The 16,867-nt window shown below is 44.7% G+C and overlaps 1 protein-coding gene across 7 annotated transcripts in view; it reads left to right on the plus strand.

The window, feature by feature from the left end:
* LOC132829139 (transducin-like enhancer protein 4) overlaps nucleotides 1-16,867 on the plus strand; it is a 218,736-nt gene that overhangs the window by 155,594 nt on the left and 46,275 nt on the right. For 6 of the 7 annotated variants that reach the window (XM_060846467.1, XM_060846470.1, XM_060846471.1 and 3 more), the window contains exon 9: nucleotides 16,122-16,244. In XM_060846467.1, the coding sequence (XP_060702450.1) occupies nucleotides 16,122-16,244 (123 nt within the window). The remainder of the gene's footprint in view (nucleotides 1-16,121; nucleotides 16,245-16,867) is intronic. The other variant, XM_060846469.1, reaches the window with a different exon arrangement.

Consider the following 16,867-nt stretch of genomic DNA (forward strand, 5'->3'; position numbering starts at 1 on the left):
GGGAGTTGCCTCCGAGATGTTGCTGTGAAGCAATATGTTTGTCCATGCTAATCCTGAGGTTGCAGTGCAGCCTGAGGCTGAAACTTCAAACCACAGGTTTTTCTTCCACAAACAATGTAAACTATATATAGTTACAACCCACAGAGAACTCTGTACAGGTCAGTGACACAGTTCAAAGGCACAGTGTTTCAAACATTGTGAGACTGCTCCATACCATTGCACTTCAAAGTTTCTGAGACCACTGCATTTGACATTGTAAATGGTTCCAATGGGTGATTCATCTCTGTCCATATTATTTCTCAATGTTGCACTACATTGAGTTGGACAGTTTCCATTGGCACTGTTACAGTTTTTTTCAATCCAGGGAAAATATGTTCGACACTGTTTTCAGGGACCCTCTTCACCTTCTGACGTGTTAAGGGGATCGGTTAGCTCAGTTGGCTGGATGGCTGGTTTGTGATGCAGAGTGACGCTTCATGAGATTAGCATCAAGGCCTAGCCTTCTCAACCTCACTCGTTGCCTAAGGCGTGACCCTCAGGTAAAACCCACCACCAGTCATCTCTGTCTAACAGGAGAGCAGGACTATGGTACCATATGCATTTTGGTTGTGACATAAGAATTGGCCTCACAGTGAGGAACATTGAGTCTTTAGATCTTGGCCATTTCCATTGAGCCTCTGTCAGGGCTGTGTGAGGTTTGAGATATCAGTCCAAAAATGCACGTTGAGTGAATTGGCCATGCTAAATTGCCTGTAGTGTTAGGTGTAGGGGAATGGGTCTGGGTGGGTTGCCTTTGGAGGGTCGGTGCAGACTTGTTGGGCTGAAGGGCCTGTTTCCACACTGTAAGTCATTTAATCTAATCTAATCCCTCAGCACATGGGCCGATAATGGATGGCTGTTAATTTTGAAACACTAGAGTCATAGAGCCATAGAGATGTACAGCACGGAAACAGACCCTTTGGTCCAACTCATTCATGCCAACCAGATGTCCCAACCCAATCTAGTCCCCCCTGCTGGCACCTGGCCCATATCCCTCCAAACCCTTCCTTTTCATATACCCATCCAGATGCCTTTTAAATATTGCAATTGTACTAGCCTCCACCACTTCCTCTGGCAGCTCATCCCATACATGTACCACCCTCTGTGTGAAAAAGTTGTCCCTGAGGTCTCTTTTTTAACTTTACCCTCTCACCCTAAACCTACGCCCTCTAGTTATGGACACCCAGGAATAAGACATTTTTATTTATCCTATCCATGCCTCTCATGATTTTATAAACCTCTATAAGGTCACCCCTCAACATTTGACACTCCAGGGAAAACAGCCCCAGCCTATTCAACCTCTCCCAATAGTTCAAATCCTCCAACCCTGGCAACATCCTTGTAAATCTTTTCTGAACCCTTTCAAGTTTCACAATATCTTTTCAATAGGAAGGAGACCAGAATTGCATGCAATAGTCCAACAGTGGCCTAACCAATGTCCTGTACAGCTGCAACATGACCTCCCAACTCCTGTACTCAATACTCTGACCAATAAAGGAAAGCATACCAAACTATTTACCTGTGACTGCACTTTCAAGGAGCTATGACTCTGTACTCCAAGATCTCTTTGTTCAGCAACACTCCCCAGGACCTTACCATTAAGTGTATAAGTCCTGCTAAGATTTGCTTTCCCAAAATGCAGCACCTCGCATTTATCTAAATTAAACTCCATCTGCCACTTCTCAGTCCATTGGCCCATCTGATGAAGATCCCGTTGTAATCTGAGGTAACCATCTTTGCTGTCCACTACACCTCCAGTTTTGGTGTCATCTGCAAACTTACTAACTATACCTCTTATGCTCACATCCAAATCAGTTATATAAATGATAAAAAATAGTTGACCTAGCACTGATCCTTGTGGCATTCCACTGGTTACAGGCCTCCAGTCTGAAAAACAACCCTTCACAACCACCCTCTGTCTTCTACCTTTGAGCCAGTTCTGTATCCAAATGGCTAGTTCTCCCTGTATTCCATGAGATCTAACCTTGCTAACCAGTCTCCCATGGGGAACCTTGTCAAACGTCTTACTGAAATCTATATAGATCATATCTATTGCTCTGCCCTCATCAATCCTCTTTGTTACTTCTTCAAAATACTCAATCAAGTTTGTGAGACATGATTTCCCACACACAAAGCCACGTTGACTATCCCTAATCAGTCCTTGCCTTTCCAAGTACATGTACATCCTGTCCTTCAGGATTCCCTCAAACAATTTTGCCAGGACAGTGGTTCCCCTTACAAGCAGGAGGAACATTTCCCATAACTTGGAAGTCAATATCCAGTGTTACAGTCTAAGGATGTGGGGTAGGCCATTTCGGTTTGCGATTGAGAACACATTTGTTCACCCAGAGAATGGTAAGCTTGTGGAATTTGCTGCCTCAAGGAGCGGTTGAATCCAAAACATTCAATGTTTTCAAGGAGTTAGATGTAGTTCTGAAGGCTAAAGGGATCAAAGCTTATGGGGTGAAGTGAGAACAGGGAACTGAGTTGGATGACCAGGCTCCGCCATAGCAAGTGGCGCAACTCTACATCTCTGGGACCTGTTTGTAAAACACAGAATGCTGTGCTGTGGACTGCTCGGGCTGACAATCTGCCTGTCAGATGAGGGTGGGTTACTGGCTCTTGCCTCATCCCTCCCCCCACTATCAGTGGCCCGTTCCAGGACGGGGAGTCACATTCCTTGTGTGGATGGAAGAGCTGACCGGAAGGGCCCTTCTCACTTCTGGCTTTGAGTGTTTTGGTGCTTGTTTTTGGGCCCTGACGATGGGACCTTCTGCAGAATAACTTGGGCATCTGCCCAGGAAAGCCTTCTGACAGGAACCATTACTTTCTTTCAATCTGAATGGGGGAGCTTTGAAATACTCTACCATAGAGTACTGTTATTGTTTTGTTTTTGAGTCTGTTCAAGATTATAATTTGGATCTAAGGTGGGGAAGGGAAGGTGGGAGATGGAATCCATGGATAAGGGGACAGAAAAGTGCATTTACACAGTTCAGATTCTTAATGTTTCAGATTTCACCATTTGCCATGGCAGGGTTCGAACCTGGGTCCCCCAGACATTACCTGGGTCTCCGGATTAACAGTTCAGTGATAATACCATTAGGAAGCCATAATCTTCCTGGTGGCAGAGCAGACTCAGTTTGCTCTCCTGCCACTCCACTTTCTCTTTTGCCCTGATTTGAACTGCTTTTTTTTGTGCAGCAACAATTGTTTTAAAATACAGATATCCGAACCTGATGATTCATCCCAGGCTGTGATAAACTGAATGGCATCTATGTGATTAAAGGATGATTGTGTTCACTTGTACCCATTGCAGAGTGCTGTGCGCTGCATGAAGCCAACATGACTTACTGGAATGAGGGGCAGGGGCTGGAGCATGGCCACCAGTTTGTTCAGCAAACACCTCACTGTCCAACAGCAACTCAAAGCATTCACCAATCTGCATCTGGGGAATGCAAAGTTTGATGAGGGCAAGTCTGGAGAGGCGCACATTGAACTTTGACCCTTTCCCGTGGCTGAATCAAGGGTTACTTAAGCCAGTTAATTCTGGTATGCCTGACAGCTCAAAAACACACAACGGTTTCAAATAAACATTGGGCCGCATTCACAATTTTTGGTTGTTGTGGGGGGAGGGATCTTTCTTTTTCACATCAGCAGCAGTGGGAATGATGTTTGTTCCCTTTGCTAATTTAGGAACGAGATTGTGTGTGTGTGTGCGCGCGCGCGCAGTTTCATTTGGGCTGAAGTTGGATGCTAGAAAGAGGCAGACCTTTCAGGTGAAGGGAATGAATAGTGGTTAAAATTGGCAGAAAGTACACAAATGCGTGTGTCTGCACTGTACCAGCTGGCACTCGTAAATTGTACACAGCTTGTGAAAAGAAAAGCTTTGCATTCATGTCGGGCTTGACATGACCTCTAGACAACTCCGATGTTCTTTACAAGCTCTGAAGTACTTTTGAAGTGTGGTCACTGTTCTACTGTTCCACAGCAAACTCTCACAGCCAACAGTGTGATAGTCACCAGAAAATCACACTTTATGAAGTTAAAAATCACACAACAGCGGGTTATAGTCCAACAGGTTGATTTGAAAGCACACTAGCTTTTGGAGTGCTGCTCCTTCATCAGGTGGTTGTGGAGTGTAACACAACCACCTCATGAAGGAGCAGCACTCCGAAAGCTAGTGTGCTTTCAAATAAATCTGTTGGAATATAACCTGGTGTTGTGTGATTTTTAACTTGGTACATCCCAGTCCAACACCGGCACTTCCAAATCATTCATAATGAAGGCAGTTAAATATATATATATATATATTTGACAGGCCACTAAAGATGACTTCGATGAATTTTTTATGAAGCAATAATTAGGATAAAAGGTCAGTACCACGTTGAGGGCTGAAGGGCCTGTACAGTGCTGTACTGTTCTATGTTCGAGTACCACAGATCTTTTACATCCACAAGCATATCATCGCAAAGGGAGCACCTCAGGCAGTGTAGCAATCCTTCAGTGCTGTACTGAAGGCACGGTGGCACAGTGGTTAGCACTGCTGCCTCACAGCGCCTGAGACCCGGGTTCAATTCCCGACTCAGGCGACTGACTGTGTGGTGTTTGCACGTTCTCCCCGTGTCTGCATGGGTTTCCTCCGGGTGCTCCGGTTTCCTCCCACAGTCCAAAGATGTGTGGGTCAGGTGAATTGGCCATGCTAAATTGCCCGTAGTGTTAGGTAAGGGGTAAATGTAGGGGTATGGGTGGGTTGCGCTTCGGCGGGTCGGTGTGGTCTTGTTGGGCCAAAGGGCCTGTTTCCACTCTGTAAGTAATCTAATCTACTGGAGTGTCAGTTTTGATTTTTGTGCTCAGGCTCTGGAGTGGGACTTGAGGCCTGAACCTTGGAGGCAAGTATGCCACCAACTGAGCTACACCTGCAATTCGGTGTCACTTTTTTTGTAGTGTCTTTTCTTTCATTTGTTTACATGGTGTGAATGTTGCTTGTTGGTCCAGTGTTTATTGCCTGTCCTTTGTTGCCCTTGAGGAGGTGGTGGAGAGCTGTAGACTTCTGCCACTGCAGCCCATGGTGAGGGTAGGCTGCCAGGAACAGTGAGTGAGTGAGTGAGTGAATGGTGATATATTTCCAAGTCAGGATGCCGTGCGACCTGGAGGCGATCTTGCAGGGAGGTGGTGTGCCCATAAGTCTGCTGGCCGTATCTTTCTTGGTGATAAAGGTCCTGGACCTTTCCAGTTTCAGGTAGCCATGGATGGTCGGGGAAGCGATGTTGCTTTTAGTTTGGACCATTGCCAAGAAAGTCACTAGTGCACAGTCAAACCCGGCCACACCACCAGCCGGAGCACTCTGTTCAGCCTCAGTACGTGGGGTGAGGAGGGGGAACAACAGTCACACATCAGGAAATCCAGTGGACAGCATGGGTATGAGGACAGAGAGCAATTTGATGACGCCTCCTGCAGTGGGATAGTCCCAGTGGCAGGCTGTCAGTAGCTGAGGTGGGGAGGTGAGGGATTTGTAACCCAGCAAATCAGCAGTTGAGCTGCTCAAATTATAATAGTGTTGCCTAAGGTGTATGATTTCTTGTCGATTGCATAGCATGGGTTAACTTCTTCATAGAGTTGTACAGCATGGAAACAGACCCTTCAGTCCAACTCGTCCACACCGAACAGATTTCCCAAACTGATCTGGTCCCATTTGCCTGCATTTGACCCATATTTCTCTAAACCCTTCCTATTCATGTATCTGTCAAAGTGTTTTTTAAATGTTGTAATTGTACCAGCCTCCACCACTTCCTCTGGCAGCTCATTCCATACACGTACCACCCCCTGTGTGAAAAGGTTGCCCCTCAGGTCCCTTTTACCTTACTCTCACCTTAAACCTGGACTCCTCCAGCCTGGGAAAAAGACCTTGTCTGTTTATCCTATCCATGCCTCTCACAATTTTATAAACCTCTATAAGGTCACCCCTCAGCCTCCGACATTCCAGTTCCAACCTTCAGGAAGAGAAAGAGAAAAACTACAAGGGAGCAATCAAAAGGCAGTAAAACAAACCAGCCATTGAGGAGAGCACAGCTGAGAGCTGCTAACCAGAGTGATTCAGGACTGCCAAGGGTTAACCTACTCAATGTAGAAGCACATTCAAGCAAACCTCCCCCTACCCCCCCCCCCCCCCCCACCTCTCCTACAACAGTAATGTATGTAGCTTTTACAGCGAGCAATGATCATTTAAAATTCATTAATTCCGGCAGCTGCGACTTCGAAAGTTCCTGATGCAGCAGATGGGAGAAGAGCTCCGTAAGGAAACACTGAGAGGGCTCTCTGCTGTGCCTCCATCTGCTAAAGCACAGATAAATCAGCACTGAGTCAAAAAGGGCGGGCGCAATGCTGGCACCTATTCCACTCTGGGCCAGGAGTGCTAAAGCACAGTTTTGTTCCTTCCGCCCTGCCCTCTTTGCCAGTTGCTGTGGTTTCGCTGCAGACGACCCTGCGCTGCTGTTTGCCAGTGAGTACTTTCCAATAGCTGCTGCTTGGAGAGTGCCAGGCTGGCACTGGGTGATGCCAGACCCGAGGGAGGTGGTGGGGTTGGGGAGAGGTGTGGAGTGCTCTCCCGGTCTGTTTGTGCTGCTGCCTTTCTTGCCCTGAAGGTGCTGCTGGTCCATGGCAAAGGCTCAATCGTCATGGGTTGGCTTCTCCTTAGCGGGGTGGAAGGTCAAAACGTCAGACATGGTGTAACACGGCTTGGAATATGGCAGGGTGTGGCACTGCCCCTGGGGAAGCAGGAGTCAGTGTGGAGTCAGTGGGGGATCACTTTGACTTAGTGGATTGTGTGGAAATCAGGGAATACCAGGTCCCCTTGCAACCCCGCTCCTCCTACATCTCCCAATTTTTATTTCTGTTGGTTTAAAAGGAATAAAACATTAGAGGAATGTCTTGTTATTGTCTGTGGCAAAATATCAATATAACTCCCATTGAGTTGAAGGAAGAGCTGGCAGGGAGATTAATTCAATTGCAATTCTTTTACTTCACTTGTTTCCTCCTGGCCAGTTCAGGAAAACAGCGATTTTACTGATTGGGAAGTAGCTTTAGCAACGCAGCCAATTGGAAACCACAACTCAGCTGACATGTAGTCACGTGAGTTGTGATTGTGTTAGGTCCTTGCGGCTAATGTCCTTCTCTTCCAACAGTGCTGACCACTTCCAGAGGTGTATATCAAAGGGCCTCCATATCTTATCCAAGTGGACGTGATTCATGTGCTCGCCCTGATTGCTTTTCCAACTGCCAGAACACCGCAGTGATACATTACGTACTGTGCATGCTACTGGGCAACAGTCAGGAACTCTGCCCCATTTTCCTTTCTAATCCAGGAGTGCCCCTCCCATTGTCATGGTTGAGACCAATTCACCCCTACACAAGCTGGAAGGCTGAACTTGGCACGTTTCAATCTGCATTGCTCAGCTCATAGGAGGGAAACACACTGACTCATCCGTGCTTCACAACTTTTGACCTCTTCTCAAACATTAAAATGCCTCCACCCTGAGCAGCAACTCGCCACAGCGAGAGAAAACTTGGTGTGGCACTCATTTCCTTTTTTTTAGAAAGTCTAACTCATTGGAATAGGTCTTTTGATTTAAAAATTTCCATTTACTTAAAACCGTGACACACAGCAATCATTTTGCTCTCAATGTTGTCTTGTTTTCATTGGCAGGTGTGAACTGGTTTCATGCAAGTTTAGGCAGAGATCTGTATGGAGCATTGTTATAGTGCATCAGGCCAGACTTTTAGCAAGGCATTAAAGCAGCGTTAGTCCTCACAGGCAAATTAATACAGGATAGTTCTTCTGAAATGGGTTCTTCACCATCCCCAAGCACCCCCTAACTGAAGGATAGGTTAATGTTAGACTCTTGCCACTGAGCACCTCGCATCTCCTGGCATCTTCAGGCAGGTTATATTGTATCATCCAGTGCCCCTAACTGCCAGCAAGGAAGTCTCACGTCAGTAATGGCAGCTGTAGAAGAAATGCCAAAGTGGCTCAGTGGTTAGCACAGCTGCCTCACAACGCCAGGGCCGTGGGTTTGATTCCAGCCTCAGGCGACTATCTGTGTGGAGTTTGCACATTCTCCCCGTGTCTGCGTGGGTTTCCTCTGGGCGCTTCGGTTTCCTCCCACAGTCCAAAGATGTTCAGATTAGGTGGATTGGCCATGTTAAATTGCCCGTAGTGTGCAGGCTGGGTGAATTAGTCATGGGAATTGAAGGGATAGGGTTGAGTGATGAGTCTGGATGGGGATGCTGTTCGGAGTGTCAGTGCGGATTCGATGGGCTGAATGATCTGCTTCCACAGTGTAGGGATTCTACGATACTGTGTGTGGTTGTGAATTTCTCTAGGCTGGTGTTGGTGTTGGCTTGGAACCATTCAGTGAGGAACCACTGGTATTTGTTGACTAAAATAATAGCTGTCAAGGTGCTTTAAAAACATAGAAAATAGGAGCCAGAATAGGCAATGCAGCCATTCTGTATGATTATGGCTGATCATCCAGATCAGTTTATATTTCCTCCCCACACCCTTTCAATCCTTCAGCCCTAAGAGTTACATCTAACCACTCTTGACAACATTCTATATTTTGGCCTCAACAGCTTTCTGTGGAAAGAATTCCACAGGCTCATCATCTTCTGGGTGAAGACATTGCCCTCCTCTCTTCGGCAGCAGAGAAGCTGCAGCCAGGCTGCTATTCGATCTAACAATTAACAATAGCAATAACCCAATCTTAGCTGCTCTGGCAAACCGAGTGTGCTTTTTCTTGTCAGTCACGAGTCTGTATTGGACTTGCCAACTTAACTTTCAGCCCACTTCTACTTAGGGAATCGGCTGAGCGTGTCTGATGTCACACTAATGCCCTCTTGTAATGACTGACACAAAGTGAAGACCCAAAATTGGCATAATTTGCATGGCCCTAAATGCTTAAAGGAACTGCCCTCCATCTTTCCAGTTGGCATTGCTGGAAGTGGCAGAGATTGAATTAAAGTAAATGGGAAAGTTGCCACAGTGCCAATCTTCTTAAAAAATGGATTTTTAATGGCAGTACATTTAAATCCTCTTTGGATTGATTTCATTATTGGAGGCAAGTTGAATAAGTGATGCAGCAAAAGTGCTCTGGCCCTTTGTGCAAGCTTTGTAATGATATGCAATGGTAGTTTAATAATTGGGCAAATGGCAGAACATGTGTAGTTTTAATATTCTGACAGCTTGTTCAATTTGGCCATACTACATGGTCTCCCTCTATCCATCAGCCACATGGAGGCATGGGTAAGATCTAACATTAACAAAGAATGATGTTGGCATGGTTCACTTGTGGTTGAATGAAATAACAGCTCCACATATGTGGTTCTTTCCCATCTATGCTGCCACTGGTTGGCATTCGAGATATTTGCATTTTCACATCATTTCGCAACACTTAAACAAATCACGGGCATCAAATCCATAGCTGCTGTGGTGTTCATATACATTTTCTGTAGGCTGGAATGTCAGATTTCACAGCTTGGTTAAGTTCATTGCTAGTGTAGCCATGTTCCCTCTAAACTGCACGGCCATGAGCTGCTCGGAGGGTCTGTATTATTAGGTGCCAGTTTTGATTCCAGAAGCCATTGCCAGGTTTGGACCTTGAAGGGCTGTGCAGCACCAGGAAAGGGTAAAGGGAAAGCAGGGTGTAACAACAATGTTAAAATGAAAGGAAAAAAAGACTTTCAGTTCTATAGCATCTGTGAGACTCTCAGAATGCTGTAAAATATCTTAACAGCCCCCTCAGCACATAGAAATTACCTCATTGCCTTAATAATAGAAAGCACAATAGCAAATTTGTGCAAATATTAGTGGGATAAATATCAGTAGATACTTCCTGGTTATTCTTCAGAATAATGGCAAAGGATCTTTTTGGTTCACCTGAGACAGGAGACTAAACCTCTGTTAACTTATCAATGGTACCTCTGACAGTGCAGCACTCCCTAAGCATTGCACTGGAGTGTCAACATTGATTCTGGTGTTCAGTCCCTGGAATGAGATGGAAATATGCAACCTTCTGATACTGAGGTAAGCCAGTTACCATGGCCAGTGTCCAGCTTGTGTTCTTTCAGAATCGGCATAACATTGAGATCTACGTAAGGTTTAAAGCTGCATGAGGTATTTGAGGTTGAATAAACATCATTTCAGGTGCTGAATAGCCTAAACAAACAGATCAACAGGTTGTGGATTCTTAAAGAGCATTGAGGGCAAACATCCCTCAGAGCTGAGGTGTGTTTTTCCATCACTGTGATAGCTCATTTGCTCCCTGCTATCGCGGAGGTGTGTCTCCAAGAGACAGAAGCAACTTTGTCTTTTCATGCCTGATTGGTTTGGCTCTTGTTTCTCTTGGACTTCCCTCAGCTGTTGCTTATTTAAGAGAGTCCTTGAATCACTGGAATTTGATAAGGGAAGGCCAGCAGGAGGTCACAGAAAGCAATGATTTCTGTGTTTGTTTGATTCATCCAGGTGGCTATGTTTTAAGAATGTTTGATTCATTCACTCAATGCACACTTACTGGGGTGGTGATGGTGGGATTTCATGTGAAAGGACTGGCCTGTATTCTGCATGTGATGAAGGCAGAGATTTAAGTGGAAGAAACAGAAAAGCACAACCAAGGTTAAAGTGGAAGAATTTTATTTTATCATTGAAAGGGGCTGTTGTCTTTTTATTCTGTCATTTCCCTGTTCCCTCCTGCAGTCTGTTGTTTCATTTGTCATGTGGTGATATCAATATGTTGAATAAACCTTGTTAAAGCTCAGTGTCATACTGAGGCATCTTTTCAGAAGAATTCCATTAAAGATATGTCAAGCTGCGCCCACATATAGCAAATTGTATAATATTTATACATTGAGGTGTGCCACCTACATATCCAGATGCTTCATACCTAGAGCCTCCTCAGATATGTAATCCCATCATCCTTACTGATCACCCGCCTACCCGACACAGCCAATATAATAGACATCACAATGCCATTTTCTCTCAGGTGTATGTTTCCCCTTCCCGAAACAATGTCTTACCATAGCTCCAGCCTGATTTCCTATCTCTCCGCTGCCTCTCAGCGCCACAGATTTGGATCTGAATTCAGCCCCAGATGACTGTCTGTGTGGAGTTTGCAACGTCATCCCTGTGTCTGTGTAGGTTCCCTCTGGATGCTCCAATTTCTTCCCACAAGGATGTGCAGGTTCGGTGGATTGGCCGTGGCAAAATGTCCATAGTGTCTAGGGATGTGCATGTTAGGTGGGTGAGCAACGGCAAAAACCTATGAGGGGTTATGGAGATGGGGTGGGTCTGGGTGACCTTCAGAGGGTCAGTGCTGACTCGATGGGCTGGATGGCCTCTATTTGCACTGAAGGGATTCTATAATTCTTCTTCATGCTGAACATGGTATTGGGCCTCTTATTACCTTTCTGGGAATGATTCTCATGTGAAATTCAATATCAAACTAGGCTGTCCTCACCCGTTGCTCAGTAGAGACTTCCTGAATATCCCCTCATCCAGCCTCATTCCTGATGACGGGCTTATGCCCGAAACATCGATTCCCCTGCTCCTCGGATGCTGCCTGACCTGCTGTGCTTTTCCAGCACCACACTCTCGACTCTGATCTCCAGCATCTGCAGTCCTCACCTTCTCCTGAATATCCCCTGCCTAGTCTGTATGTTGTGGACTCCAGTTATTGATGCCCGTATTTTTATGTACTGGTTTATTGTGTCAAACCACTTTGCAGTTTAACTTTGAGGTGCGGTGCTTCCTGTAAAGGCCAGCAACAATACTCCACCATCAATAAGATGAAGGAGAGCAGTTCTTCATTCATGGTTTTGTTGATTATGGAAAGAGTGAAGGTCACATCACCACATTCAGATCAGGTTACCTTCAATGGCATGATGGCCAGGTTTTAAGGTGTTTTTGACAACACACTGTCAGTATGTGCGGTCGTTACCTCACCAAGCCTCACGGCAACTTAAGGTTCTTTGGATACTGGAAATTGGCAACACAAGCGGAAAATACTTTCCGAATCACAGAATTGTTATGATGCAGTAAAAGTCATTCATCCCCATCATGTTTGCTCAGCTCTCCAAGGAGCATTATGATTTAGTGCCTTTTCCCCAAATTCTTGTGCATTCTTTCCTTTAATATAACTAATGCCCTCCGGAATGCTTGGATTGACCCTGTCTCCACCATACTGCCAGGCACTGCATTCCAGATCCCAGCCCCTCATTGTGCCAGAAATACTCAGCAGACTGGGTACATCTGTGGAGAGAGAATCAGAGTTAACTACATTAAGTGGACGTTTCATCATCTGAATTGTCCTGAGCCTCCAGTCAGCCGCTTCCTGGGTGTCATGGTGTAGTGATTGTCCTACTGGTTTGGAATTCCAGAGACATGGCCTGATCATGCAAATAACCTGAGGTTAAATTCTACTATTGCAATTTGAGGACTTCAGTTCACTTAAAAACATCTGAAAACTGTTAAGTCATGGCATGGTATCGATTGCAAATTGACTGTGAGGTTTACTGGTTCACTAATATCTATTCAGGAAGGAAATTGGCCGATGTTACCTATCTGATATGTGAGTCTAGTTCCACTCCAATGTAAAGACATTAATGACCCTCTTGCAAAGCATCCAGTTATGCCAAATTATTATCAAGTGATGCAAGAAGACAGCTTGCTACTATCATATTAGAATATGTATGGATGGGTAATAAGTGGCAGACTTGCATAATAAGCCAGGAAGCTGAAAATGTGTTACTGGAAAAGTGCAGCAGGTAAGGCAGCATCCAAGGAGCAGGAAATTCGATGTTTCGGGCATAAGCCCTTCATCAGAAATGGCTTGATGGCCTGATGAAGGGCTTGTGCCCGAAACGTCGAATTTCCTGTTCCTTGGATGCTGCCTGACCTGCTGCGCTTTTCCAGCAACACATTTTCAGATCTGATCTCCAGCATCTGCAGACCTCACTTTCTCCTCCTAATAAGCCAGGAACCTGAGAATCTGGCATTGTCCAATGAAGGTTGAATAAGGGATTCCCGAGTAAGAGTCCCGCTCAGGAAAAGTGACCAGTATATTGTAGAGTTGTAAAAGTGAGAAACCTGGGTCAGAAATAACGATGCTAAGCCTAAATAGGGGTAATTGGGTAGGGATGAGGACGGAGTGGGAACCAGATTTAGCAGAAAAGACAGTTGATGAACAATAGCCTTATGACTCACATCATAGCTATAGCTCAGTGAGGAAAAATGATACTAGAAAGAGGAGAATCCAGCATCCAAGGAAATTTAGGATGGTATCAAATTGAAATAAAAAGCATACAATGTGGCAAAGATTAGTGAAGCCAGAAGATCGGGAACATCTTAAAAATCAACAAAAGGTGACCAAAACAAAATAAAGAGGAGAAAATAAACTATATGGGTAAATTAGCAAGTTTTATTGAAAAAAAGACAATAAGAACTCCTTTAAATATTTAGAAATGAAAAAGGAGGCCGAAGTGAACAGTTGCTCCTTATTGAACGAGGCTGGGAAATAATTATGGGGAACCAGGAAATGGCAGAGGTGTTGATTAAATACGTTAGTCTTACACTACACTAATAGCATTCCAAAAATAATATGTAGTTGCAGGGTCCAAGAAGGGCAGGAAATAAATATAGTAATTATGACTCGAGAAAAAGTACAAGGGAAACTAATGGGGCTAAAGGCCGGAAAGTACCCTGGTCACGATGGGTTGATTCATAAGACTTTAAAAGAGGTGGCCACAGAGATAATGGATGCACTGGCTCGTAATCTGTGAAGAACTCTCCGATTTGAGAAAAGTCCCAGAGGATTGGAAAACTGCTAATGTGAAACCCTTATTCAAAAATGAAAGGAGACAAAAAGCACGAGCTCAATAACTTAGCATGTAGGAAATCTTAGAGGCTATTATAAAGGGTGTAATAGCAGAGCAAGTAGAAATGCAAAATTAAATCACAGAGAGTCAGCATAACTTCATGAAGAGGAAATCATGCTTCACACATTTGTTAAAGTTCTTTGAGGAGGTAACAAACGTAATGGATAAAGGGGTCCCAGTAGACAGAGTATAGCTGGATTCTGAAAAAAAGTTTGATAAGGTACTACATGCAATATCTAATAAAAAGAGCCTAATGTGTTTGGGATTGTATGTTAGTATTAACTTACTAATAGAACACCCAGAGTTGGGATAAAGGGAATGTTTTCAATATGGCAGACTGTCTCAAGGATCAGTGCTGCGGCCACAACTAATTAAAATATATGCTAAGAACTTGGATGAGAGAATTAAATGTACTATCACCAAGTTTGTGGATGACAGAAAAATAGTGAGTGTGACACAGAGTCTACAGAGGGATATAGACAAGTTAAGGGAATGGGCAGGAACTTGGCAGATGGAATATAATGTGGCAAAATGTAAGATTATGCAGGGAAGAATAGAGGAGCTGAATGCTATTTAGATGTTGCAGAAAGCTAAAACAGAGAATGATTTGGGTGTCCTCATGCATGAATCAGGTTCATGCACGAGGACATAGGGAAACAAAGCGCTGGCTCAGTGGGTAGCATTGTTGCCTCATAGCACCAGGGTCCCAGGTTCGGTTCCAGCCTCAGGCAACTGCCTGTGTGGAGTTTGCATATTCCCCCTGTCTCTGTGTGGGTTTTCTCTGGGTGCTCTGGTTTCCTCCCACAGTCCAAAGATGTGCAGGTTAGGTGAATTGGCTGCACTAAATTGCCCATAGTGTTAGGTGCATTAGTCAGAGGGAAATGGGTCTTTGTAGGATCGGTGTGGACTGGTTGGGCCGAAGGGCCTGTTTCCACACTGTAGGGAATCTAATCTAAATGAACTGCTGGCCTTCATTTCAAAGAGAATGGAGTATAAAAATAGGGAGGTCTTGCTAAACCGATACAGGCCATTAGTCAGACCACGCAGCATCCAAGGAGCAGGAGAGTCGACGTTTCGGGCATAAGCCCTTCATTGACTTCCTGAAGAAGGACTTATACCCTAAACATCGATTCTCCTGCTCCTTGGATGCTGCCTGACCTGCTGTGCTTTTCCAGCAACACATTTTTCAGCTCTGATCTCCGGCCTCTGCAGTCCTCACTTTTTTCTATTAGTCAGACCACAGCTGGAAGACGCAACAGTCTTAGTCCCTTTATCTAAGGAAAGATATATTGGCACTGGAGACACTCAGAAGAAGATGTGGAGGGATTTTCTTACAAGGAGAGGCTAAATAGGCTGGGCTTGTACTTTCTGGAATTTAGAGGCGACCTTCCTGAAACTAGTAAGATTCTTAGGGGAGTTGACGCAGTAGATATCGAGAGAGATTGTTTCCCATTGTGGGGGACCTAGGACCAGAGGCATAATCACAGATCAGGCAGTCACCAATCTAAGACAGGAATGAGGAGGAATTTCTTCTCTCAGAGGGGAGTGAATATTTGGAGTTACTTATCACAGAGGCTTGTTCATTAACTATATTTAAGGCTGAGACAGACAGATGTTTAATCAGTAAGGGAATCAAGGGTCGTAAGGAGAATGGAGCTGAGAATTGTCAGATCAGCCATGACCTCATTGAATGGTGCAGTAGACTTAATGGGCTGAATAGCCTACTTCTGCTCCTGTATTTAATAACTGGGTGCTCCCAGTTTCTGAAATCTCAATTTTGCGCAAGTTAAAGGGACAGACTGTTTGAGTATAGGCTAAATCTGTGCACAGACACAAATGGGGATTCATTATGATTGTCTTATGTCTTATCAATGGTACGTTGCACCTATTCGTAGGACACACCAACACAGGCAGTGCCTATCATTCAGTGGCTTTTGTTTCACACACACTCTTTACATGTCAAAGTAACACAATAACACACCTGGGCCAACTTCCTGAGGGGCCAGGCTTGCAACGTAAGAACAATTAGACTCATGGATTTAAAGTAGTTGGTGTGGGCTGCTAAGGATGCACCTTTGACAAGTGAGAATAGTGACTGGGCTCGAGGGGCGATATTCAGAGTATTATTAACACATTTCAATGTCCTTGTCTTTCCACAGAGTAAATCAGTCTCTCCCTCTGACAGTGTGCGAGCTGAAGACAAGCACAGAGGCTCCCTTGACTACAGTACCACTGATGGCAAGAAGAGAAAATGTGATGACAAAGACTCGGTGGGACATTATGTATGTTAAAGAGTTTGCAACGTATTGCCAGTTTAATAGTTACAACAATAATGTGAGCAGGCAATCTGAATTTGAATCTAATCTCATGTGTCGTGCTCTGGATATCAGGTTTTGATGACTCTTGAGCAAAAATACACAGTTCCTTTCCCCATTAGCCCCCAGAGAGAGCAGCAGGTTTCCTGTGGTACTGTTTGTCGACAATCAGAGCGTATGGTGATTTTTTACAGGAGAGGCCTTGTCAACAAATGACAACGGTGAAAATGAAAACAAGGACATAGATTGTCACTAAAGAGGAATGTGCTTGTTACATGCAGAATTTTAAATGTTAGATGTTCCAGGGTGTCACCTTTGGCCAGTCAGAGGCCGATATTTGATATCACTGTTTGATATCATTAAGGTTGTCATTGGCATAGGGTGACCAAAGAAAATCTACATGAAAGGTGCAGTATACTTCCAGGCAACATAGGCTATATATCTTTCAATGTATTATCAATTGATACAGGGATGCTTGCCATAGACTCTTTCGATCCCAATGGATCCCAATGGTTAAGTCCCACGCCAAGATTTGGACACAGAATTCAGTTGTGACATTTCAGGCTGACATTTCAGTTCTGTACTGAGGG

This window comes from Hemiscyllium ocellatum, chromosome 28 (genome assembly GCF_020745735.1).
Source record: "Hemiscyllium ocellatum isolate sHemOce1 chromosome 28, sHemOce1.pat.X.cur, whole genome shotgun sequence".
In the NCBI taxonomy this organism is placed as follows: Eukaryota; Metazoa; Chordata; class Chondrichthyes; order Orectolobiformes; family Hemiscylliidae; genus Hemiscyllium; species Hemiscyllium ocellatum.